The sequence below is a fragment of the Euleptes europaea genome, chromosome 20, assembly GCF_029931775.1.
Source record: "Euleptes europaea isolate rEulEur1 chromosome 20, rEulEur1.hap1, whole genome shotgun sequence".
NCBI classification, from domain to species: domain Eukaryota; kingdom Metazoa; phylum Chordata; class Lepidosauria; order Squamata; family Sphaerodactylidae; genus Euleptes; species Euleptes europaea.
The window spans coordinates 10,951,331-10,976,374 of NC_079331.1; the positions used below are offsets into that span (position 1 = coordinate 10,951,331).

A 25,044-nucleotide genomic window follows, 5' to 3' on the forward strand; every position below is an offset into this window, starting at 1 on the left:
TAGCTGCAAAGGCAAATTCCAAGAGTCAATTTCCTCTCTTCCTTGCCACGACGATTTACAGAATGAGCATAGCAAAGGAAAGAGGAGCAAAGTCGATACTGGGCCAAAAAGATAAATAGATGCAGCTATTTTGAAATAATCTTGGTGGATCCAAATATCCGTGGGGGCTGAAATAACTGGCTGAAGATCTCTTGAGGGGGCTGGTTCATGCATTATGTTGTTTCCAGACATGGAATGTGAAATGGATGCACTTTAATGAGGTTCAGGGGAAAGGGGGACCAGAGCTCCAAGCCCATTACTGTAATATGGCCTGTTTACATAACTTCAGAACGAATACAGAATTTTGTTTTCATGACGCATGAGATTATACATATGGGACGGCTCATGATACAAAGTTGATAGTATGTCCACAGAAATGGTGCTTGGGCTCTGCATTGTAATTAAAGATCTTAACCTGAGCCCCGAAGCCCCAAGGGTCTATGTACATTACAAATGGGGAGGGGCCCTGGCTCAGAGGTAGAGCATCTGCTTGGCCTGCAGAAGGTCCCAGGTTCAATCCCCGGCATCTCCAGTTAAAGGGATTAGGCAAGTAGGTGATGTGAAAGACCTCTGCCTGAGACCCTGGAGAGCCACTGCTGGTCTGAGTAGACAATACTGACTTTGATGGACCAAGGGTCTGATTCGGTATAAGGCAGCTTTCATGTGTTCATCTGGTTTTATAACAGTTTAATTATCTGGACTTCCCACAATGAATCTTGGGAACTGTAGTTTGGTAAGGGTGCTATCAGAACTACAGTTCCCATGGTGCTCTGGGAAAAGGTATGACAATGTCCATTTGTGTAGCAGAGATGAGCTACTACACAGAATCACAGAATTACCTTGCTTGTCTCCTGTCAGGACCCAGATCTTAATGTTGGCCAGCAATAAGCTAGCAATGGTTTCTACAACTCCTTCTTGCAATTTGTCTTCTATAGCAGTGGCACCTAGTAACTTTGTAAGAAAGCAGAATGGATAAACTGACAGCACCATTAAACAAACTGTCAGCATGCAAGAACTCTGAAAGACACACATTTTTTGAAATATCAGCACCAGGAACTGTCATTTGGGCGGACATGTTTATATTTCCTTTCCCTAGATTTAACAGCCATTGGCTATTCATCCACCATTTCACACTGTGAGAGAACTGTGACTCTCCTCCACTAAATACTTAAAGGGAAAAGGCATATCGTACAGTTGCTTCCCACACCCGGACCCCAGGTAAGGCATGTATGACCCTCCCAAACAATGGGTGCTTCCCCAATTACATACATTACAAAAAAGCCACACAGAAGCAACAGCCACATTGCAAAGGGCAGCCATGAAGGCGCTAGAAAATATTCTTAAGTGTAAGGAGGTGTCCCTGGCCACCAAGATCAAGTTAATGCATGTCATTGTATTCCCTATTATTATGTATGGGTGTGAAAGGTGGACATTGAAGAAAGTAGATTCCTTTGAAATGTGGTGCTGGAGGAGAGTGTTACCGTGGACTGCCAAAAAAAAATAAAAATCAGTGGGTTATAGATCAAATCAAGCCTGAACTGATCCTAGAAGCTTAAATGACTTAAACTGAGGCTATCGTACTTTGGGCACATTATGTGTCATTATGTGACAAAAGTCACTGGAAAAGACAATCATGCTAGGAAAAACTGAGGGCAGCAGGAAAAGAGGAAGACCCAACAAGAGATGGGTTGACTCTATAAAGGAAGCCACGGCCCTCAGTTTGCAAGATCTGAGCAAGGCTGTTAAGGATAGGATGGTTTGGAGGACATTGATTCATAGGGTCGCCATGAGTCAGAAACGACTTGACGGCACTTAACACACACACACACTCTTTGCTATTTGGGGGCCAAACCGCACCGTTCTTTCTCCGAGCTTTCTCACAACATCATCCTCCATTCCATACATTAAAATTTTCACTTTGAGCATTTTTAAAAGCAGAAAGCCTCCGAAAAATGCATAAAGTAAACGAAACATGTTTTCCTGCAAACTGACTCACGTACTTTCAGGTCTCTTTCAATTTCCTCGTATGCTAAAGCCAGGTCTTCGTCTCTATCTGGTGAAGCGTTTGCCTCCTCGTATATTTTAAACCACTCCTGAAATTCCTCTTCGCTCACATTTTTGTACGCCAGCGCTAAAGTTCGAAGGCCTTCTCCAGCAAACTCCTATTAGGTGTTCATCACCAAAAAAAAAAAAAAAAGCACTGTAAGATATAGGCTGATTGAAATATCCCTTTATTATTTCACACTTAATTTTCCTGTTAAGTTACAGAGTCACCAAGCAGTGCAAACATTCCTGTATTAGGGAGCGTTCAATTTGGTTCAGTTCTAGGGTTGCCAACCTCCAGGTGGTGGCAGTAGATCTCCTGCTATTACAACTGGTCTCCAGGCGACAGAGATCAGTTCCCCTGGAGAAAATGGCTTCTTTGGCCATTGGACTCTATGACATTGAAGTCCCTCCCCTCCCCAAACCCCGCCCTCCTCAGGCTCTGCCTCAAAAACCTCCCACTGGTGGCGAAGAGGGACCTGGCAACCCTGTTCATTTCACTAGGCTGTGAAAGGGGGGGACACTTTTTCATGCCACAGTGGCGTAGCCTTGTTGCAAAGATACAACGTGAAGAGTTTGGGTTGATTTTCTACGAAAGAATGCTCATGCAAAAATGTGGCGGTTTCTAACTTTGTTTTATTATCCGAAACCTATTGAGTTAATTTATACTCACGCTCTCACACACACAACACATACACACACACACACACAGAGGATGAATTTCTTAAAAACTCAGCAAACCTGACTTTTGCTGTGAAAATTACAAACACATTTGATCATGACCTTGCAGAGGCCGGCCACAAAATGTGTGTGGTTTGTAACATTCCACTTGCAAGCATTAAATGAACATTTGAGCATTTCTCATTCCAGTAAACAAATGTATTATAATATAACAAACTTAAGATTGACCAGAATGACGCAAAACATAGCAGACATTCAAAATGCAGGGAAAAATACCACAGAACCCATCCAGATCACTATGAAAATAAAAGATGTGTGGAATAACTGGTTTTTATGTAAATATATTCCCTTAATTAGGTGTATTAAAAAAAACTCAAGGTCTCTACATTTTTTTCTGCAAAAATTCAAATACTTGTGATTCTAGCCTTCCTTTCATCAGAAAGGGAACTTCTGGAAAGGATTACAGGAAAGCCAAGAAAGCTCCATTACAGACAAATAACAATAGTTATGTTTGTAACCAATATTACTAAACCATCATACTGTATACTAAATGTCAAAGGCATATTTTGGTTACAAAATTGGGGAATGGTTTGTGTTAAATGTGGACACTGACAGAGAACATGAATTCTATTATTTTTTTAAGGAAACGAGAACTTTATCTGGTTTCCCTTCAATGTTTGCATAAGGTTAGACCTGAACAAGAAAAAGAAGAAGAGTTGTTTTTTATATGCCTACTTTCTCTACTACTTAAGGGAGACTCAAATCGGCTTACAATCACTTTCCCTTCCCCTCCCCACAACAGACACCCTTTGAGGGAGGTGAGGCTGAGAGAGCTCTACAGAGCTGTAACTTGCCCAAGGTCACCCAGCTGGCTTCGTGTGTAGGAGTGGGGAAACAAATCCAGTTCACCAGATTAGCCTCTGCGGCTCATGTGGAAGAGTAGGGAATCAAACCTAGTTCTCCAGATCAGACTTCACTGCTCCAAACCACCGCTTTTAACCACTACACCACGCTGGAAGAGTACCTTTAAATACAGTAATTACCTAATGAAATCATGCCTATCCTGGAAACGATTCAAGCTTATCTTTAAGCCATCCTTAATGTTGGCCTGAACAACTGGTTTTCAGCCAATCCTGAGATGAATGAATTCCTGGACAGTACAATTTTAAACTGAAGGTAAGGAATTGCAAGGATTTTGTTTAGCAAACATTCATACATGCATTTTCCCAACCAGCATGTTACAATAGGTTTTAGGTACAAGCATTCAATCATCCCTGTTAACGCAGTATAATCCTATTACATTTTACTATGTGATCTGCTGTTCATGGAAACCACGTTGAAGTCTAAGGGTACCCCTTCATGTTTCATTTATACCATCCTGTGCATCACAATCTTGTATCAGAAGCTTGTGATTTTTTAAAAAATATTTGTGGACATAAACAAAAACCATGCTACCAAAAAAAAATCTTGTATCAGAAGCATCATCACATACCGCAAGATGGTCCGATGTTAAAAACATGAGATCTTTACTGGATGGATGAAGTCTCTCAAATAAAATAGTGTCTGCTCCTTTAGAATAAAGTGTTATCTGTCCACGTGGGTTTTGAACTGGGAATGGAAAGAGAGAAAGCAACAGTGAAGACCTGAACAATTTTTACGAGGGTGTAGGCGAATGAAACACACAACAAACTAATGCACTAACAGCATTTTGATTTTTTTTTATTCTGTTATATATGCTGCCCTGAGGATTCCCTTCAATTAACAAAAATAAAAATAATAGTCAAATCAGGACAAACTTGATGGCTTTGTAGAGCACTTTGTGATCCAGCAAGACAAGAACCTTATGTTCTTACAAGAAGACTTTTGATGCGGGTGAATGTTCCAAATTCAGGTCCCTAATCTGCCACAAACACCGTCTTTTATGGATTCATCCAAGGTCAAAGTGAAACAGTACAGTTTTATATCCTTGGAGGGTGCTTATATACTATTGTTAGTGCCTTCTGTCAACGCCGGAAGACAGAACACACAAAACCCACTCCGATCAAGGGGGGGCGGAGTACAGCGCAAACAAGGCCAAATGCGAAAGATGCTTCCACATTGACAGAATAAACACAGCAGTAGTTCGTTTACACAGAAAAGATACCGCCTGGCTTGGGACCAAGAGTTTTCACTTTATACGCTATTTTTAACTCTTCAACTTTAAACACAATCAACAATCAACTTGAAAAGGAAGATTTTTCATCGTGACATTTTCTTTGTGTGCGGGTTGCATCCTTGAAGATTGGGCATCCAAACTGTACGGTGGGGTCTGCATTTGTTATGGGCGGCTGTTACTTTACTGTCACATTTTAGAGAACAAAGAGAGCTTCAAACCATTGCGATTAAAAAACCTTTAAAGTTCATTTAATCCCTTAATCCTCAACGAGACCGAGAGGGTAAATGATACTCGATTTGCAATGCCCAACAGAAACACCCTATGTAACGGAATCTTTTTAAATCCAATAAATAAAATATCATAAGTCATCTTGGCTCAAGCACACTGCTATTGCATCTTGTTATACTTACATTGTAACACTTTATTGAATGTGTAAATTAAATCTGGTCATATAAAAAAAATCTCTAGTCTATGCTCCTTAATTACTTCTGGCTGGATTACACCTGCTTTATTCCTTTTTTAAAAAAAATATAACTTATGTGAACCTTTTTATAAACAGGGCAAAAAAGTAGCTTTACAGCGATACAGGAATTGTTTTCATAACATAAAAAAAATCCTGTACCATTTTCTCAGCCAAAATAGCCAGAGGGGGTGTGCTTGAAGAAGAGTTGGTTTTTATATGCCAATTTTCTCTACCTTTTAAGGAAAATCAAACCGGCTTACAATCTCCTTCCCTTCCTCTCCCCACAACAGACACCTTGTGAGGCAGGTGGGGCTGGGAGAGTTCCGAAAGAGAACTGTGACTAACCCAAGGTCATCCTACAGGCTTCATATGGAGGAGTGGGGAAACCAACCCAGTTCACCAGATCAGAGTGCGCCGCTCATGTGGAGGAGTGGGGAATCGAACCCGGTTCTCCAGATTAGAGTACGCTGTTCCTAACCACTGCACCACGCTGGCTTGCCCCGCTGTAGGGCTGCACATGTTGCAGTTGGTACATGTGCAGTCCCTCAGTGGGTAAATTGGGCCCACCATGGCCATTTCGTCTCAAGAGAACATTGCGGGAGAGAAGGCTGGAGTCCTTCCCCCACCCATGCCATGTTCCCAAGGCAAATCAGGCCCCAGCATGCTTGGCAACATCATCTCCCTGACAGCACATATGACTGTGAGTCAAGTCAGGGGAATTCATGTCAAAAGGAGCCAGCATGGTGTAGCGGCTAAGAATGGTGGTTTGGAGCAGTGGACTCTGATCTGGAGAACTGGGTTTGATTCCCCACTCCTCCACATGAGTGGCGGAGGCTAATCTGGTGAACTGGATTGGTTTTCCCCGCTCCACATGAAGCCAGCTGGGTGACCTTGGGCCAGTCATTCTCTCTCAGCCCCACCTACCTCACAGGGTGTCTGTTGCGGGGAGGGGAAGGTGATTGGAAGCCAGTTTGATTCTTCCTTAAGTGGTAGAGAAAGTCGGCGTATAAAAACCAATTCTTCTTCTTCATCATCTAGTTTGGCCCTAAATCTACAGTGCTTTCATATTAGGGTAAATTTGTCCTGCAGTAGCCAACCAGGTGAATCCGATGGTGTGATTTCAAAACACAAATAGGACCATGGCCCTTGGACCATGGATAAAGTAGCCAGAGATTTTGCAGCTGCTAGCGTCTGTCATAGTTCTATGTCAATTTAATAGATTATATTTTCTTGTTTTAATATATGTAATGTTTTTTTAATGTAACATCTCTGATTATGTATTTATTCTTTTACTGGTCTTTGACCATAATAATTCATTCATTAATTCATTCAAACACAAATATAAGACGGAGAGGGACAGATCATGTGCGTGTTCCGTACCAATTACAGACATTCTTTTCCTGGTATTGTTGAAATCCAAAATTGCCAAGAGCTGGTAAGTCACAAGTGCACCCATTTCTTCCACTGTGATCGTCTCGGGGGTCCGAGATTTAAAGACGAATCCAAAGTTCCTGGCAGCAGTTACTAGAGCGCCTTCATCTGGTGACTGAGCTTGGTAAATCAGTTCACCTAAACAATAAATTAAAAAAAAAACACTGCTTATATTAAACAGATGAAGAAACCAAGTTGTTCATTTTAGTTAAGCAAACTGCAACTTTAAAGAAGCATGCCTATGCAAAACCTTTTCATCTGCAGTGGATTCTATGCAGAAAAGCACAGAAAAGCACAACACAAATCAAAAACATAGGGTTGCCATGTTCCAGGTTTTTGGGGCGGAGCCTGAGGAGGGTGGGGTTTGGGGAGGGGAGGGACTTCAATGCCATAGAGTCCAACTGCCAAAGTGGCCATTTTCTCCAGGTGAACTGATTTCTATCGGCTGGAGATCAGTTGAAATAGCAGGAGATCTCCTGCTACTACCTGGAGGTTGGGGAGAAAAACGGCACCTCTGTACTCGTACCAAAAGGTTTAGAAAAACAGTACAGGAAACTGTATATACACAAAGTGCAAATATTTATAAGCTACTGAGGTGAAACATAGACCATATACGTGACTTATATACAACACAATTATATACAATATGTACAGTTCACACAAAAAATGTAGAGAAATTTCCAAAGGTCTCAACTGAGTACCACAAATATATAGAGGAAGTTCCAAAGGTCTCAACTGAGTACTAAATGAATGCTAATATTGTAATCCTTGTGTAAAGTTCATATAGAGCCACAATCATCGATGGATACGGCCGTTTCAGATCCACAGCAGTGGAAATCTTTCTTCAGTCCTTAATACAAAAGTGCTGTTACATATTCATCATTCCTTCCCACACAGGGTAAGTATGAGCAATCAGACATTTTTTGTGTGAACTGTACATATTGTATATAATTGTGTTGTATATAAGTCACGTATATGGTCTATGTTTCACCTCAGTAGCTTATAAATATTTGCACTTTGTGTATATACAGTTTCCTATACTACCTGGAGGTTGGCAACCCTACAAAAACAACAGAGCCCCATGGCGCAGCTGTTCAGGAGTGTACCACTTCGGCCTGCAGGGACAGGGAAGGCAAGGTTGAATACCCTATTTATTTCAAAACTGTGTCCCCTACACTTTCTCCGCAGAAAGGGGACTCGAGACAAACTTTCAGGAATATTGTGTACAACCTTCCGGAGACAAACAGCATTAGCCTGCTATACAACTTTCAGTGAACCTTCAGGGCATAAGAAGTGGTTAATATTTTGAATTGGTGAGAGGACTCTATTGATAAACGGGCGCAGTGCGTTGGGGTAGGTTGGTTGTTTTTGAGGGGTGGGGGTTGCAAGCCACGGTGCAGTTAAAACGCAATGCAAAAATTGTGCCTTTTCTTGCAGGGTATATATTTATTTAGTCCCATTTGTTTCCTGCCCTTTCCTCCGTGAGCTCAGGACGTTTTCACAGCTCCTTGATTTTACCTTCACAATGACTCTAAGGTAGGCTAGGGGGAGTGACCGTGACTGAGCCAAGATCACTCAATGATAGGGTTGCCAGGTCCCTCTTTGCCACCGGCGGGAGGTTTTTGGGGCGGTTTGGGGAGGGGAGAGGCTTCAATGCCATAGAGTCCAATTGCCAAACCGGTCATTTTCTCCAGGTGATCTGATCTCTATCGGCTAGAGATCAGTTGTAATAGCAGGAGATCTCCAGCTAGTACCTGGAGGTTGTGTAAAGCTAAGCCCAACGGGGAAAATTACAGTAAAGCAACCACTCAATATGCTAATAATATATGAAGTTCCACAATTCATCACTCACTACAATATCATATTTATGCACAAAAATATCCAATCGCATACACAGTATATCAGCACAATATAATTACAGTTTGACAAACAGTACAGCCGCACCTCACACCCTCACAATTGAGGAAAATAACGCATGAAAACGCCCTAAATAATGACGGGAAAAGTCCTCCATGGTTTAGGTCCTGTATTTGAAGGCGAAATAACGATTGTTCGCGTCTTTCCTTAGTGCCTTTTCCTGTCATTATTTAGGGCGTTTTTGTGCGTTATTTTCCTCAATTGTGAGGGTATGAGGTGCGGCTGCACTGTTTGTCAAACTGTAATTATATTGCGCTGATACACTGTGTATGTGATTGGATATTTTTGTGCATAAATATGATATAGTAGCGAGCGATTAATTGTGGAACTTCATATATTATTAGAATATTGAGTGGTTGCGTTACTGTAATTTTCCCCGTTGGGATTAGCTTTCCACAATTTTCTATCAGTACCTGGAGGCTGGCAACCCTACTCAGTGAGTTTCACAACAAAGTGGGGATTTTAACCTAGGGCCTACCATATACTAGGTTGCCACACTCTGTGCGTGTGTTATGTGCTGCCAAGTCGCTTCTGACTTATGAATTGATGACCTCCAAAACATCCTATCATTATCAGCCTTGCTCAGGTCTTGCAAACTGAAAGACCCTGTGCCTGACAGGTAAAGTGGCAGACATTATAAATTCAAAGCTGCATGGGTGGGTTTTTTTAGGGGGGTGGTTAGGATGCCCCATGGGTGCCACCCTTAGCATGCTGACCCATCATGCGCATGCCCTTCTTGAGTGAAATGAAACTCTTTCATGTTCCCAGGCTAAAAAGAAGAAGAGGAAGAGTTGGTTTTTATCTGCCAACTTTCTCTACCACTTAAGGGAGACTCAAACCGACTTGCAATCACCTTCCCTTCCCCTCCCCACAACGGACACTCTGTGAGGTAGGTGGGGCTGAGAGAGCTCTAACAGAGCTGTGACTAGCCCAAGGCCACCCAGCCGGCTTCGGGTGTAGGAGTGGGGAAACCAACCCGGTTCACCAGGTTAGCCTCCGCCGCATGTGTGCAGGAGTGGGGAATCAAACCCGGTTTTCCAGATCAGGCTCCACCGCTCCAAACCACCGCTCTTAACCACCAAAAAGAAGCATACAAGAATTATTCTCTGCTCCTTCTGAGTTACTCTTCCACCAAGAAACGGAAGGTTGCCAGAGAGACCCCTGCAATATCACAGGGGCCCTCTTGGTAACTGCTTGATCCTAGTGGGAACAGATGGGCTCATCTCTGGCCTTTGCCCAGGCTGTGGCTCTCGAAAGATACCCCGAAGCATTCACACTTGACATCGGCCCTGAGATACTATAAAAGGCCAAAATCCCACACAAGGGTGCTTTCCATTGTAGTAAAGGTCAGGAATGCATCGCGAGGGACGGAGAAAGATTTGGAAGCACCAAGCGCTTCCCAGATTTCACCCAAGCCATTGAGTAAATAAGCATAAAATATATCCTTTTATGGCTGAAAACTGCCTCTGAATAAAAGGTCAGGAGATTTGGCACCAGATCGAGCAAATAAACAGATAAAAATGAGTAATTTCCTCAGCATCGAAATTTTGCCTTAGTAATATAACATGTCCTTCAGTGCAACTGATACAACAGTAGGGATTCGTCCAAGCCAAGGCTCAATCCTAGAACCTGATTAGGTTGTCAAGGTTCAGCAGTGAAAGTAATATAAATTTACCAGCGTACATTTTCTAAGGGCTTTTGAAGCAGAAGATAGGAAGTACCACTTTCTTACCAGGATTCTGAACCAGTTTACTGACACCCCTGGCTGGGTTGAACCCTAACTCTTACCAGATGGGCAGCTCTGATATCACATGACTTACCGTCACATGCTTGCTGTTCAGTGGGGTTCTTTGTAGGATGCACCAAAGCTTTAGGTAAGCCACTATTTCCTATTCTCACATGAAGCTGCCTTGTACTGAGTCAGACCCTGCATCCATCAAAGTCAGTATTGGTGTTTGGAGGTTCTAGCAGGTGAGGGCAGCTATCGTATACCCTTGACCGAAGAACGGTACACTCCTATCTGGGATGGTCGTCCTCTTCCACTGAGCGCGCAGCTTCAGGAGGGACACACATGGAGCAGTGAGGGAGGGGACACCCGCCTAGCCAGCCAGATCAGCCGAATCAACCCTGGCGATCAATAGGGTGACAGTTGTCGCAGCCAGATCGCCCTTACATCCCAAAGTCAGTATTGTCTACTCAGACCGGCAGCGGCTCTCCAGGGTCTCAGGCAGGGGTCTTTCACATCACCTACTTGCCGAGTCCCTTTAACTGAAGATGCCGGGGATTGAACCTGGGACCTCCTGCATGCCATGCAGAGCCTCTACCACTGAGCCACGGCTCCTCTCCATATGTAATACAGGGATAACACTGGTTTAACCAGCAGGCCTACTGCGCAAACATTATTTCAGTGAAGTATGCTGCAAAAGAGGAGGGAAGGCAGCATGGTATAGCCCTATCTCTTCAGATCTCGGAAGCTAAGCAGGGTCAGCACTTGGAAGGGAGACCACCAAGGAAGGCTCTGCAGAGGAAGGAGAGCTTCCCCCTTGCCTTGGAAGCCCCTTGCTGGGGTCGCCAGAAGTCAGCTATGACTTGATGGTACTTCACACACATTCATGTTGCAAAAGCACACTGCACAAGTACAAAGTAGTGTCACATGTACTTAGCGTTTGTCATATTGTTGGCTCAGCTTATCACAAGATTTTTTCCCCCAGAGATGCTGGACTGTTTTAACTTGTTGACTTTAGAATTCCAAATATGTTTCTTATAGCCAAGTATCCTGTGGGCATCATGGTCCCTGCTAACACCTTTCCTGGTACCTGCCAAGTACTTTTAGAAAGTGAACAGGGCAAGGTGGGGCTTTTGACCAGCATGGCTTCTGAATGGCGGTGGAAATTAAAACGGGTTCTGTTAAACAGAGCTTCAGCCTGAAATGTTTGATTTCCCTGTTTGATTTGAGAAATTCACTGATAACAACATAAGAACATAAGAAAAGCCCTGCTGGATCAGACCAAGGCCCATCAAGTCCAGCAGTCTGTTCACACAGTGGCCAACCAGGGGCCTCTAGGAAGCCCCCAAACAAGACAACGGCAGCAGCATTATCCTGCCTGTGTTCCACAGCACCTAAGATAATAGGCCTGCTCCTCTGATCCTGGAAAGAATAGGTATGCATCATGACTAGTATCCATTTTAACTAGTAGTCATGAACACCCCTTTCCTCCATGAACATGTCCACTCCCCTCTTAAAGCCTTCCAGGTTGGCAGCCATCACCACATCCTGGGGCAGGGAGTTCCACAGTTTAACTATGCGCTGCGTGAAAAAATACTTCCTTTTATCAGTTTTGAATCTCTCACCCTCCAGCTTCAGCAGACGACCCAGTGTTCTAGTGTTATGGGAGAGGGAGAAAAGCTTCTCCCAGTCCACTCTCTCCAAACCATGCATAATTCTATAGACCTCTATCATGTCTCCCCTCAGCCGCCTTCATTGATCTCTGCAGACTGTTCAGAGCCACTCCCTGCTCAAGGCGACAAAAAGAAGTGGGCACGGGATAGCTGAGACCCCCCATCTCCAAGTGCAGTCCTAAGTAGAGTTACACCTGTCTAGGTCCATTGAAGTCAATGTGCTTATGGTGGGATAAAACTCTGTTTAGGATTGCACTGCCATAGTATTTCCCATATAGGCCTGCATCTTTCATTAAGTTACCTGTAGGTTTCTCTTCAGGCATCACGGTATGGCAGAGAGAAAGCAGCCTAAAGAATTCATGAACTTGCGGGTCCCCGAATCTAACGGACTCAAACAGACGGTGGTCATCGAAGCTAAATTTACTGTCCACTAATGGGCTAAAGGAGAAATCCACCGGCATTTGCTGTGAAAGAAATGGGGGGGGGTACTGTTAAAGCATGATTACAAATTATAAAGAGTTTAGTAGCTAAAGACTATAATTAAAGTACAAAAAGATTTAAAATATCTAGATTTTGACTTATATTTTACATAGGGTTTGGCCAACATTCTGGCCAAATATTATCATTAACTTTATACCCCTAAGCTGGATAGCCCAGAATCTGAAGTATCTGAAGAAGTGAGCTGTGGCTTACAAAGGTTCATACCCTGCCAGAAATTTTGTTAGTCTATAAGGGGCTACTGGACTCTTGCTCTCTTCTACTGTTATTGACAGATTAACATGGCTACCCATCGTGATCTATCTGGATAACCCAAACAAACCTGATCTCCTCAGGTCTCAGATGCTAAGCAGGGTCAGCATTGGTTTGTACTTGGATGGAAGACCACCAAGGAAGTCCAGGGTGGCTCCGCAACCAGGGTTTCTCTTGCCTTGAAAACCCTAAAGGGTTGCCATAATTTAGCTGCAGCTGGATGGCAGTAAGTATATAAAAAATTTACTTAATTAGAAAAAAACACTTTAATCACTAGCATGCTGACAGAGGCAGCAGAATGGCAGGGTGAGGTCACTAGAAGTGGAGAAGTTTGCTCCATGTCTCTAAGGTTTGGCTTATTCCTCACTACAGTACCTAGTACTGGCACTTTGGCTTGTGTGTTTCCTGTCTCTAGCTCCCTTGGTCTGCTGTCCATGGTCCTGGCTTCAACAATGGAGAAGCCATAACTGTTGGCTTCGCTTCTTCCTGTCATGTGATTTCTGATTTCACATCCTCACAGCTCAGTGGAGTCTGAGACTGAACAGGCTGAAGATCACCCCCATAAGGCAAACAAAACATCTAACACAGAATTCCGGTCGCCAACTTTACCTTGCGGATCGTCATTTTGGGGCCCACGTTATCAGCATCATCGCGCGTTTTGCCTGCAAAATTCAAACAATGAGCAAAAAATAGAATTCCCTTTAAATTCAGAATCCGTTTCCTTAAGCTTTCAGAGTCTTCTGCAGAATTGTTACAACAGGGAGTTTCGTAATTTTTCCCTTCAAACCTAGAAGTCCAGGATGTAAATTATGCTTCCTAAAACCTTTATGCTTACCGAATATATGCCCTGCAAAACCAGCAATGCAGTGATGGAGAGAGACCCTGTACTATCAGCTTCATGGATCAAACCCTGAAATATTATGTCATATGTATCAAAGGCCCTTTGGATGCCTGAGATTTGATTTTTTTTAACACTGCCAGCGAGGTGTAGCGGTTAAGGGCGGTGGACTCTAATCTGGAAAACTGGGTTTGATTCCCCACTCCTCCACATGAATGGTGGACTCCAATCTGGAGAACCAGGTTCAATTCCCCACTCCTCCACATAAAGCCTGCTGGGTGACCTTGGGCCAGTCAAAAACTGGAGACCAGAGCTTCAGAAGTTCAGAAGAGAGCGCAGACAGTACCCAGAAAAGGTTACGTAGGTATTATGGGTACAAGTGGGGCAATCTTGTTTATGCTCAATTTGGTTTTTATCTTCCATAATTAAATGAACTAGAAAGAACCTCAAAAGGCTATGATTGAGATGGAAAGTTCATTTCTTTAACTGCTTACAGAGCCTAAGATTGGGAGAATGAAGAAATGCCATCTTACCATATACTTTACCATTAATCGAACACTTATGAAAAGTCATTATGTTTTGAGTGAGCGTCCCTGTTTTGTCTGAAAAAATGTACTCAATCTGTCCCAGCCCTTCACTGAGAGTTGTAGTCCGGACCTCAGCGGGAACATCTTCTTTGGCAAAGTACATTTTATGATCCCAGTTGATGAAGTAACTGTGTCCAAGACGAATCACTTCCACACTTTGAAAGGGACACAGACAGGGAAGGTTTTAAAGTTTTTTAGAAATCAAAGAAGGTCAGTGAAGCAGTTAAGTTTCCAGAATATGGGGGGGGGGGGAGAGAGATGGACACTATAGTATTATACAGTGCTCATCTTCACCTTTTTGAGAGACCCAGAATCTGTCCTAAAACTTGGGGGTCCCTTTTAAACTTTACCACCATAAGAACATAAGAACAGCCATGCTGGGTCAGACCAAGGTCCATCAAATCCAGCAGTCTGTTCACACAGTGGCCAACCAGGTGCCTCTAGGAGGCCCACAAACAAGACGACTGCAGCAGCACCATCCTGCCTGCATTCCACAGCACCTAATATAATAGGGATGCTCATAAAAACATAGGAAAAGCCCTGCTGGATCAGACCAAGGCCCATCAAGTCCAGCAGTCTGTTCACACAGTGGCCAACCAGGGGCCTCTAGGAAGCCCCCAAACAAGACAACTGCAGCAGCACCATCCTACCTGTGTTCCACAGCACCTAAAATAATAGGGATGCTCATAAGACCATAGGAAAAGCCCTGCTGGATCAGACCAAGGTCCATCAAGTCCAGCAGTCTGTTCACACAGTGGCTAACCAGGGGCCTCAAGTCCACAAGCAAGACAGCTGCAGCAGCATTACCCTGGCTGTGTTCCACAGCACCTAATATAATAGGCCGGCTCATCTGATCCTGGAGAGAATAAGTGTGCATCATGACTAGTATCCATTTTGAATATTAGCCATGGATAGCCCCATCCATAAGAACATAAGGAAAGCCCTGCTGGATCAGACCAAGGCCCATCAAGTCCAGTAGTCTGTTCACACAGTGGCCAACCAGGGTCCTCTAGGAAGCCCACAAGCAAGACAACCGCAGCAGTACCGTCCTGCCTGTGTTCCACCGCACCTAATGTAACAGGCATGTACCTCTGATCCTGGAGAGAATAGGTATGCATCATGACTAGTATCCATTTTTACTACACTCATGCCTCTCTTCCTTACTCCACCTTTCTTCCTCCCCCACTCTAACCTGTTCCTCTCTAAACCTTTCTTTTTCTCATTAAAATGACTTCGAAAACATGGGGGTATGAATGGTTGTATGAATGCTGATGTGACTCCCCTAGAGGTTAGACCCAACCCACTTTTGGAAACCAACCCACCAGTTGAAGACCAACGCTAGACAGCATTCTCATCTGAAGGTTGGAAGGGCAGGTAACAAGCAAAACAGAACAAAAATAATCAAATTCACTGAAATTCCCACTTTACTCGTGTGGCTAAATCTGTAATGAGAGAGATTAATCATTGCATGGCAGCCACTAAGAATCTCTCTGCTTGCCCCTCTGTTGTCTAACCCTGGGCGTATCATTAAGAAATGGTTGCCAGAGGATCTCAGATCATAATAAGGTACCCACAAGAATAAATCTTGCGAGTTACTGGAAAAGCAAGAAATCCCCTGATTTAAATAATTGGCTTGATAAGGTTAAAGAAACCTAAGCTTTAATTAAGTTGACATATCATAATAACGATAAAAATACGGAAGAACTGGACGCTCGCTGGAATGTAACAATCTCAAGGATGGAAAAAACACTCCAGTGTGTAAATTGCAGAGAGGGAGTGATGTAATAATCATCGGATTTGAGATAGATAGCTTATTGTTTGGCTCACTGGTATGGACATTTTAGTTATATTAGCAGCACGGTTTTAGTTTATTTTCAAGAATTTGTAGTATGTGTATTTTAGTAACGTTATATTTCCATTTCCTTTTATTGTTATATTCTCATTTTCTTTTAATAAACATTTAAAAAGGCACACACGAGAAGAGAAAGAGGGGGGGTTTTTTGGTGCTGAGATTCTGCCTATGTTTCAGAGCTGAATAATCTTTAAAAAGGCTTCATAACTGAAGATGAGTCAGCAGGAAATTTCAAGAGATTCCAAACTCACCGCAACACCACTGGCAATTTGCGGCGAGGCTGACAACCGCCAAACACAATTGCAGGAAGAAACGTTATCCGCTGCTTGGCATTTTCAGAATTTGAGCAAATGGGGGGGGGGGGAGAGAGGAAAGTTTAAGGGAGGCAACCGTGGCGGGGGGAGGGTGTCACAGGCCATTTATGCTTGGTAATTAGCAGAGCGTTCCAGGCTGAATTGCCCTGCATTTTTTTTTGAGTTTTTCATAACAAACCATTGTTTAGGAAGTGACTGTGAAGCCGGCGCAGACCTGCTCCGCATTACTCAAGAGCCCCTTTGACGCAACCTTTTGTGTTTGCTCCGCCCGCACACCGAAGAATCCCCTCAAGGAACCGTGCAAAACGACAGCCATGCGTTAGCTATGCAAATGGCAGTTGGCTAATGGTGAGTGTGTGTGTGGGTGAAATTTCTCCTTTTGCGTCGCTACCGTAAATTGTCATTTTAAAGGTCACGTTTTAAAAAAGAGCTTTCAGCAAGCTTCAAAATTGACCCTGCATAAATGGCCACAGTTTGTAATGCTGTGGGCATGGTAGAAGCATCTGCACTTGGCTACCCTCTTCAGGAGAAAAGCAGGATTACACCCTTCAGGACTGACCTGCAATATAAAGCATCTTACCTCACATATAAGGAAATCGGCACAACTGAATTGAGTATGATAACGTACGACCAAAATGTTAGAAATCCTGAAAATACAGAACTGTTCGCCACGTTGTTCCACTGCAGGTAAATTCTGAAATGTACTCCAACCTGATGCTCCCAGATTGAATTTCCTATCGCTAGAATGATTCCCATGAATATCAGAAGTCCAAAAATCTGAAATCAGAATAGCAGAAGTGATAAAAACTTTATTTTCTCTCAAGATGACAACTTTTGCCTTTGGTTTATCGGCGTGAGACAAAGACGCAAAGTCGCCTACATATGATCGGCGGGGCAATAAGTTACGTGAATGTCGACACCAAGAGATGCAGAAAACAGAATTTTATAATGGCACAAAGACGTCAGCCCAAATAAAGCAAGGAGAGGAATTGCCCACCTGCCAGAATTCTGTGGAACCTGCCAGATTCATCCAGACTCCACCCTTGATTTGCCAGTTTCTACTCTCACTCTGCTCCTTGATTCATGGGCCAAAGTTTTCCTTCTTTTAAAACCAAACGTTGTAAACCCAAGGGAGGCACTCATTTTGCTGCCAGGTGGCTCATCGATACTCTGAACCATCCGTTAGGGTTATGGGAGTTTTACAATTTATCCTCCAACATATCAGAGATCACAACACAAAAAATCTTGACGCTAGCACCTCAGGCACAGAGGACAGGTAGCTTCATCACTGCGTCAGAAAACTAGGAGCCCCAGACTGATGAAGAAGAGTTGGTTTTTTTATATGCCGACTTTCTCCACCACTTAAGGAAGAATCAAACCAGCTTACAATCACCTTCCCTTCCCCTCCCCACAACAAACACCCTGTGAGGTAGGTGGGGCTGAGTGTGACTAGCGCAAGGTCACCCAGCTGGTTTCATGTGCTGGAGTGGGGAAACCAACCCAGTTTACCAGATTAGCGTCCGCTGCTCATGTGGAGGAGTGGGGAATCAAACCCGGTTCTCCAGATCAGAGTCCACCGCTCCAAACCACTGCTCTTAACCACTACACCACATTGATTTCCATAATTCATCTAAATTACACACACATAAAGCATATACACCAATTTCAATAAATAGATTGCAATGTAGATAGGGCAGTTACCCAATCCTCCTCCTCTTGCCCCCAATGTGCCAAATCACATAAGATCAAGCTTCAGAACTTCAACATACATATCGATTCCATGTAACCACTTGGATATGTTATAACCCCACACACATTCTAAGTAAGGGCCCTGAAATCATAGGAGGCATTCAACTTCTTATACACAATCTTATTCTGAATTTGTTGAAATATTTGGATGAGGGAACTAAATACCTTGGATGCAAAGAGTTTAGACTTCGTTGAGTTGTTTATTTCTCATCTCAAAGACTACAGCATGTTTTTGCTGTTGTATTCTCGAACATAATTTCTGTATTTACAAGGGCTAGATTGTTAATCCTGGGACACTAGTTCTTATGCAGGACAGTAAGCCCAAAAATGTGCAGTAAGGGATTACTACTCCCATTTTCTTTCCCAAGTAATTTCCACAGGAAGAATGAAAAACCCGAGTTCTAACACAGTCCAGTCAATCAACGAAGGCTACACAACAATTCCCTATTCACTGAATCCAGCAAAAACTTAATTTCATATGGCATCCTGCTATGGATTTCAGATAGAGAGAATAAAACTCAGACCAGTTTTATGTCAGTTTCACTGACCACTGCCAGCAGTTTATCTCTCACCCTGATCTACCTCACATTGGGCACCGCAATTTAAGAAAGATGTAGACAAGATGGAACGTGTCCAGAGGAGGGCAACAAAGATGGTGAGGGGTCTGGAGACCAAGTCCTATGAGGAAAGGTTGAAGGAGCTCGGTATGGTTAGCTTGAAGAGGAGATGACTGAGGGGTGATATGATAACCATCTTCAAGTACTTGAAGGGCTGTCACATAGAGGAGGGTGCCAAATCTGTTGCCCCAGAAGGTTGGACCAAAACCAACGGGTTGAAATTAAATCAAAAGAGTTTCCATCTAGACCACTGGTTCCCAACCAGGGGTCCGTGGATCCCCAGGGGTCCGCGAGAACTAAATTAAGGTCCGCAAAACAAAGTTATAAACCCTTAATAAATTAATATTTTCAATTAAAAGTTATCTATAATAAAAATATATATTCAAATATTATTCTAAGTTTAATGTTTAACTAACAGTTATGATTAAAGTTTATTTTCAAATTCTCAGAATTTTTATTTTGAACCTTGGGGTCCCTGCACCAAACAAAAAAATCCTAGTGGTTCCTGGTCAAAAAAAGGTTGGGAACCACTGGTCTAGACATTAGGAAGAATTTTCTAACAGTTAGAGCAGCTCCCCAGTGGAACAGGCTTCCTCAGGAGGTGGTAAGCTCTCCTTCCCTGGAGGGTTTTAAGAAGAGGCTAGATGGCCATCAGTCAGCAATGAGCATTCTGTGACCTTAAGCAGATGATGAGAGGGAGGGCATCTTGGCCATCTTCTGGGCATGGAGTAGGGGTGTGGGGGGAAGGTAGTTGTGAATGCCCTGCATTGTGCAGGGGGTTGGACTAGATGACCCTGGTGGTCCCTTCCAACTCTATGATTAACGTTGTGAGGGTAAAGTGAGGGTAAAATGAAGGAAGGGAGAATGATGTATACTGTCCGGAGTTCTTGGGAGGAAAGATGGGATAATAATTTTTTACCATTTGTAGTTTGCCCCAGAGTGCTCAGAATTGTGCATTAGAAAACCTAAACCCTTCACAGAATAGGCAGCTCACAGTGTTCCCTTGGGAGAGGAAATGACCCAACAAAATTCAAGATGGGCATACGGCTCTCTGGAGGTAATCAAGTTCTGCGCAAAGGCACATAACTCTTCAGCTGCAGCGGGGAGCGCACACGGCGTTCAAAGGCCCAAACAGAACCGAAATCCCTCAGTTCAGTATTCAGAAGAGATGCGTTCCCACCCTTTCCGCACGGGCCCCTTGCATGGGGTTGGCGCTGAACATTCCCTGTGCTTGCCAGGATAGTCTAGGAGGCATTCCTAAGACAAACTGTCTCCTTAAATTCCCTTAGGGGTGATGTAACACTCTATGCCACCTACTAGAGGCAGTGACCTAGTGGCAAATTCGAGTCCTTAGCACAGATTTCAGGATTTGGCCCAACATCAGTGGGAGGCTCTATTAAAAAAACATGTGAAGAACTGGTGACATTTTCCCCCCTATTGTTTTATTAGCTAACAAAAACCACAACTAGTACTTACTGCAATTATTCTGACACATGTTTGCTTCGAGATGCATTTTTCTACATCCTTTTATTGAATACTACTAACTGCACAGAGAGAGTGGCCTGGAAAGCGCACAAATAAACTTTAAGAATGCAAGTGGAAATTTGTCTGAGGACAGATTTTGCTTCTCCGTCGTGAAGGGTTCTGTCTTCACACAAAGCTCCACTTCTAAATGTGCCTGAAACTTGACAAAGCGCCATGATTTCCGCAATAATCGAAAAAGAGGACATTTGGTTTTAGCTTTGCAAAGTAGCCTTGCTAAAAGCCAATTCATTAGTAAGTCGCAGGCTCAGTGCTGTAGGTGGCATTCCTCACGAGGGGGGGCTGCACAGTTCTAGGCAAGGCTTTAAAGAGATGAATAGGGAGGGGGGATCCGTGATTTCTTCACTGTCGCCGCAATCCCATCGCCAGCCCAAATGCAAATTTCAGAATCTCATGATTGCACTTTCACACATGCCAAATAATGCACTTTCAATCCACTTTCAATCCACTTTAACGATCATTTGCAAGTGGATTTTGCCAGTTCATACAGGCCATTTACGCTTGGTAATTAGCAGTGCGTTCCAGGCTGAAGTGCCCTGCCTATTTTTTTTTTAGTTTTTCATGGTGAACAGTCATTCAGGAAGTGACTGCGAAGCCGGCACATAACTGCTTCGCATTTCTTAAGAGCCCCTATAACGCAAACTTTTGTGTTTGCTCCGCCCCTGCCCCGAAGAATCCCCTCAAGGAAGATGCAAAATGACAGCCGCGTGTTAGCTATGCAAACGGCAACGGGCTAATGGAAGGAATGAAGGAGTGGGTGGGTGGAATTTTTCTGTGAAAAGGCATTTTAAAGGTCGCATTTAAAAAAAGAGGTTTGAGTGAACATAAAAATTGACCCTGCATAAATGGCCACAGAAAAATCCAACTTCAAAGTGGATTGGAAGTGCATTATTCAACATCTGTGAAATTGCCCTGACAGTAAAAAAAAAAAAAAAAAAACAGGTTTTTAAAAAACTACCGCCCCCTATGTACAATGAACACCTTTTAAAAAATAAACTAGATCACCTGTGCTGGTCATTGACGGTAATAAAGAATTGTCTTGTCTTGTCACAGGGAGAGGCCCTCCTGATTGACCCGCCAATCAAATTCGTTCTTCTGCTGGGTACACAAGAGAGGGCCTTTTCTGTGGCAGCCCCATAAGTATGGAACAACCTCACCGGGGGAGGTGCGCCTGGCCACCTCACTTTTGATCTTTAGGAGGCAGCTGAAGACAGTTTTACTTAGGACTGTGTTCGACTAATTTAGTTGTTTTGTTTGTTTTTAATTTATTGGCAGTCCTAATTTGTGACTTTAAATTGTGGTCTTTTGGGTATTTTTTTAAATAATTTTTGATTTATGTACACTGTAAGCTGCCTTAAGAGTTCCACAAGGCAGAAAGGCTTCAAAGATGTTTTAAATAAAATAAATGTTTTAAATAAAACAAATAAATAAATATACCCTTTAAGTTACCCCCCCCGTTTCCACTACGATCAGCCACAGAAGCAAAAGAGGGATTTTCAGATCATTTAAGCATAATCAAGGTGACAGTCACCATAAAATCCTATTAGGAGAAGACCCTCAGCTTACGCTCCAAACTGCGACGTTCTGCGCTGTTGCTATTAAAATACACAGAACTTTATTAGAGAATGATTGTTACAATATTTTACAATTTTAATGTGATAATTTTAACCAGGGGTTGCTTCTATTGACCTTACACACCTTTATATGTACGGGCAAAGAAAGAAAGAGAGTTTAATACGGTCCAAGACCAGCATAAAAACATACCAGATATACATACATAACATAACACATATAAAAGTGCATCAAGTGTGAACCCCTATACCATCTTACAATCTCTCACTCATAAAAGCCGTTAAGCGCTTAATTAAAAATATTACATGTTTAAAATTAGTATAAATATAAAATCGCTCAACCATTAAGTTCAACCCATGCACGCCTGGTCCTCATTGCTTGCCACCCAAATTTGGCCACTTTAAAAGTTATCTCCTATATGTACGGGCAGTCTGTGATTCTGCGGTGCAAAACTATTGTGTCTGGAAATTTTGATGTGTTGGCACGTGATTGGTCAGACCGTATTAATAAACTTGACTTGACACTGGGGAATCTTGAATAAGCATAAGTGAACAGCTCAATAGGAAAACTCTGTAGCAGGTAGGCAACAAATGACACCAATCTTATTTATGAACAGTCTATTCCAAAAAGAAAACCCAATCACAGACCATCCAGCATCTCTCCATAACATTCAAGGCAATATAATTAAGATCCCAGCCCAAAATCGTCTGGATTTTTATGGTTCTACTGCAGTGACTTACCCACAACACTAAAGAGTTCATTAGTTGATCAATGCTTGTTCGTTTAAGTCGAGTTTTGCCACTGTTCTGCATCAATTTAGTGTCAGGGCCTATAAAAATAGCACCAGTATGTTTTTTTCAGACCTCCACACAATAAGTCACCAAAATACATTCTTCTATTATCATCTTATACATAGCAAGGATGCCACTGCTTTCCACTATCACGTTAAATGGCGTCTTTCGATCCTCAGAGGAGCCCCGTGGCGCAGAGTGCAGTTGCAGTCCAAGCTCTGCTCACGACCTGAGTCCGATCCCGACAGAAGTTGGTTTCAGGTAGCCGGCTCGAGGTCGACTCAGCCTTCCGTCCTTCCGAGGTCGGTAAAATAAGGACCCGGCTTGCTGGGGGTAAAGGGAAGATGACTGGGGAAGGCACTGGCAAGCCACCCCGTAAACAAAGTCTGCCTAGTAAACGTCGGGATGTGACGTCACCCCATGGGTCAGGAATGACCCGGTGCTTGCACAGGGGACCATTACCTTTATTATCATCTTATACATAGAAAGGATGCAGCTGCTTTCCACTATCATGTTAAATGGTTTCTTTCTACCCATCAAGGTCTGAGTTGGCTGTTTTTACAATCTTTCAGGCTGCTCAGTTGTATGGTTTTTTGGTATATTTTTTAAATATCTTGTATGCATGCCCCAGGGCAATTATTTCTATGGGGAAGGAAGAAAGATAGTATTTTACTGTACCTGCAAAAATAACCATTCCAAAGCACCAATCCGTGTTTCTCAATACACAGCCCCGCAATAGCACCTCTTCATTAGTAAGAGGATGATTCTCTTCATTCCAGGAAAGAGTTCCTGAAAACTGATTCAGCTTATGGTTCGGCGCTTCACAGACAACTTCTCCTATAATGGGAAAAATAAGGTAGGACGCTTATCATGCTTTCAGTATCTTCCACCATCATTTCAAATGTTCAACAGATTATTTTTTTAAGTCAGGTTTTGGAGGATACGTGCATCACAGTGCATGTCGAAAGAGCCATTTAGTCTCAATACAGGTTAGTGAAATAACTAGCGATTCATGTCACACAGTGCCACAAAACTACTATCCCCCCTTCCCCACAAACTGTGGGAAGTTTCACAAACATACATATCATCCTTGCACATATTTTTTTTTCACTTTATCAGGAGCTAAAGCGATATATTAGGAGCCTCTTGGCGCAGAGTGGTAAGCTGCAGTACTGCAGTCAAAGCTCTGCTCACAACCTGAGTTAGATCCCGACGGAAGTCGGTTTCAGGTAGCCGGCTCAAGGTTGACTCAGCCCTCCATCCTTCCGAAGTCGGTAAAATGAGTACCCAGCTTTCTGGGGGTAAAGGATAGATGACTGGGGAAGGCTATGGCAAACCATCCCTTAAACATAGTCTCCATAGTAAACATCATAAGACGTCACCCCATGGGTCAATATTGACCCAGTGCTTGCACGGGGGACTACCTTTACCCTTTTTTTTTAACCTAAAGTGGTATATCATGGTTGTGACCTGGTATCCCATATACCACCAGTCCCATTCATCTCTGTAAGGAAGAATTGTACTTTTTTACATGTACCCCACAAATCTTGAACCAGGGTCTCTAACAAGAGATCAGAGACAATATAATAGATTATTGCAGTAGACGCCCATTGATTGATTTGATTGGTTCCCTGTGCAAGCACCGGGTCATTCCTGACCCATGGGGTGACGTCACAACCCGACGTTTACTAAGTAGGCTATGCTTATGGGATTGTTTGCCATAGCCTTCCCCAATCGTCTACCCTTTACCCCCAGCAAGCCAGGTACTCATTTTACCGACCTCGGAAGGATGGAAGGCTGAGTCAACCTCGAACCAGCTACCTGAAACTGACCTCTGTCGGGATCGAACTCAGGTCGCGAGCAGAGCTTTTGGCTGCAGTAGTGCAGCTTACCACTCTGTGCCACGGGTCTCCTGGAAGCCCATATGGCAGGTTAAACAAAGCCTTCCGAAATTTGTAAACATAGCTGGAAGAGAGGGAAGAGGAGTTGGGCAGTGATCCTTGAACACATGAAGCTGCCTTATGCTGAATCAGACCCTTGGTCCATCAAAGTCAGTGTTGTCTGCTTAGACCAGCAGTGGTTCTCCAGAGTCTCAGGCAAAGGTCTTTCACATCACCTACTTGCCTAGTCCCTTTAACTGGAGATGCCGGGGATTGAACCTGGTACCTTCTGCATGCCAAGCAGATGCTCTACCACTGAGCCACAGCCCCTTGGAATATGAGAAGGCAGTATTAACAAGGATGTCCCTGTTTCCACCTCTGAAATGCTGGGGAGAGTCCACACTAAAGTGGGTACAGTCCCTGG

The 25,044-nt window shown here is 43.3% G+C and overlaps 1 protein-coding gene across 1 annotated transcript in view; it reads right to left on the bottom strand.

The window, feature by feature from the left end:
• Positions 1 to 25,044, bottom strand: part of ATP8B4 (ATPase phospholipid transporting 8B4 (putative)) — a 65,180-nt gene that overhangs the window by 25,402 nt on the left and 14,734 nt on the right. Inside the window, exons 8-17 of the mRNA XM_056866078.1 lie at positions 23,419 to 23,577; positions 22,690 to 22,778; positions 17,050 to 17,246; positions 14,262 to 14,458; positions 13,681 to 13,725; positions 12,430 to 12,594; positions 6,762 to 6,950; positions 4,256 to 4,371; positions 2,040 to 2,201; positions 879 to 990 (exon numbers count right to left, since the gene is read on the bottom strand). Of these exons, the coding sequence (XP_056722056.1) occupies positions 879 to 990; positions 2,040 to 2,201; positions 4,256 to 4,371; positions 6,762 to 6,950; positions 12,430 to 12,594; positions 13,681 to 13,725; positions 14,262 to 14,458; positions 17,050 to 17,246; positions 22,690 to 22,778; positions 23,419 to 23,577 (1,431 nt within the window). The remainder of the gene's footprint in view (positions 1 to 878; positions 991 to 2,039; positions 2,202 to 4,255; positions 4,372 to 6,761; positions 6,951 to 12,429; positions 12,595 to 13,680; positions 13,726 to 14,261; positions 14,459 to 17,049; positions 17,247 to 22,689; positions 22,779 to 23,418; positions 23,578 to 25,044) is intronic.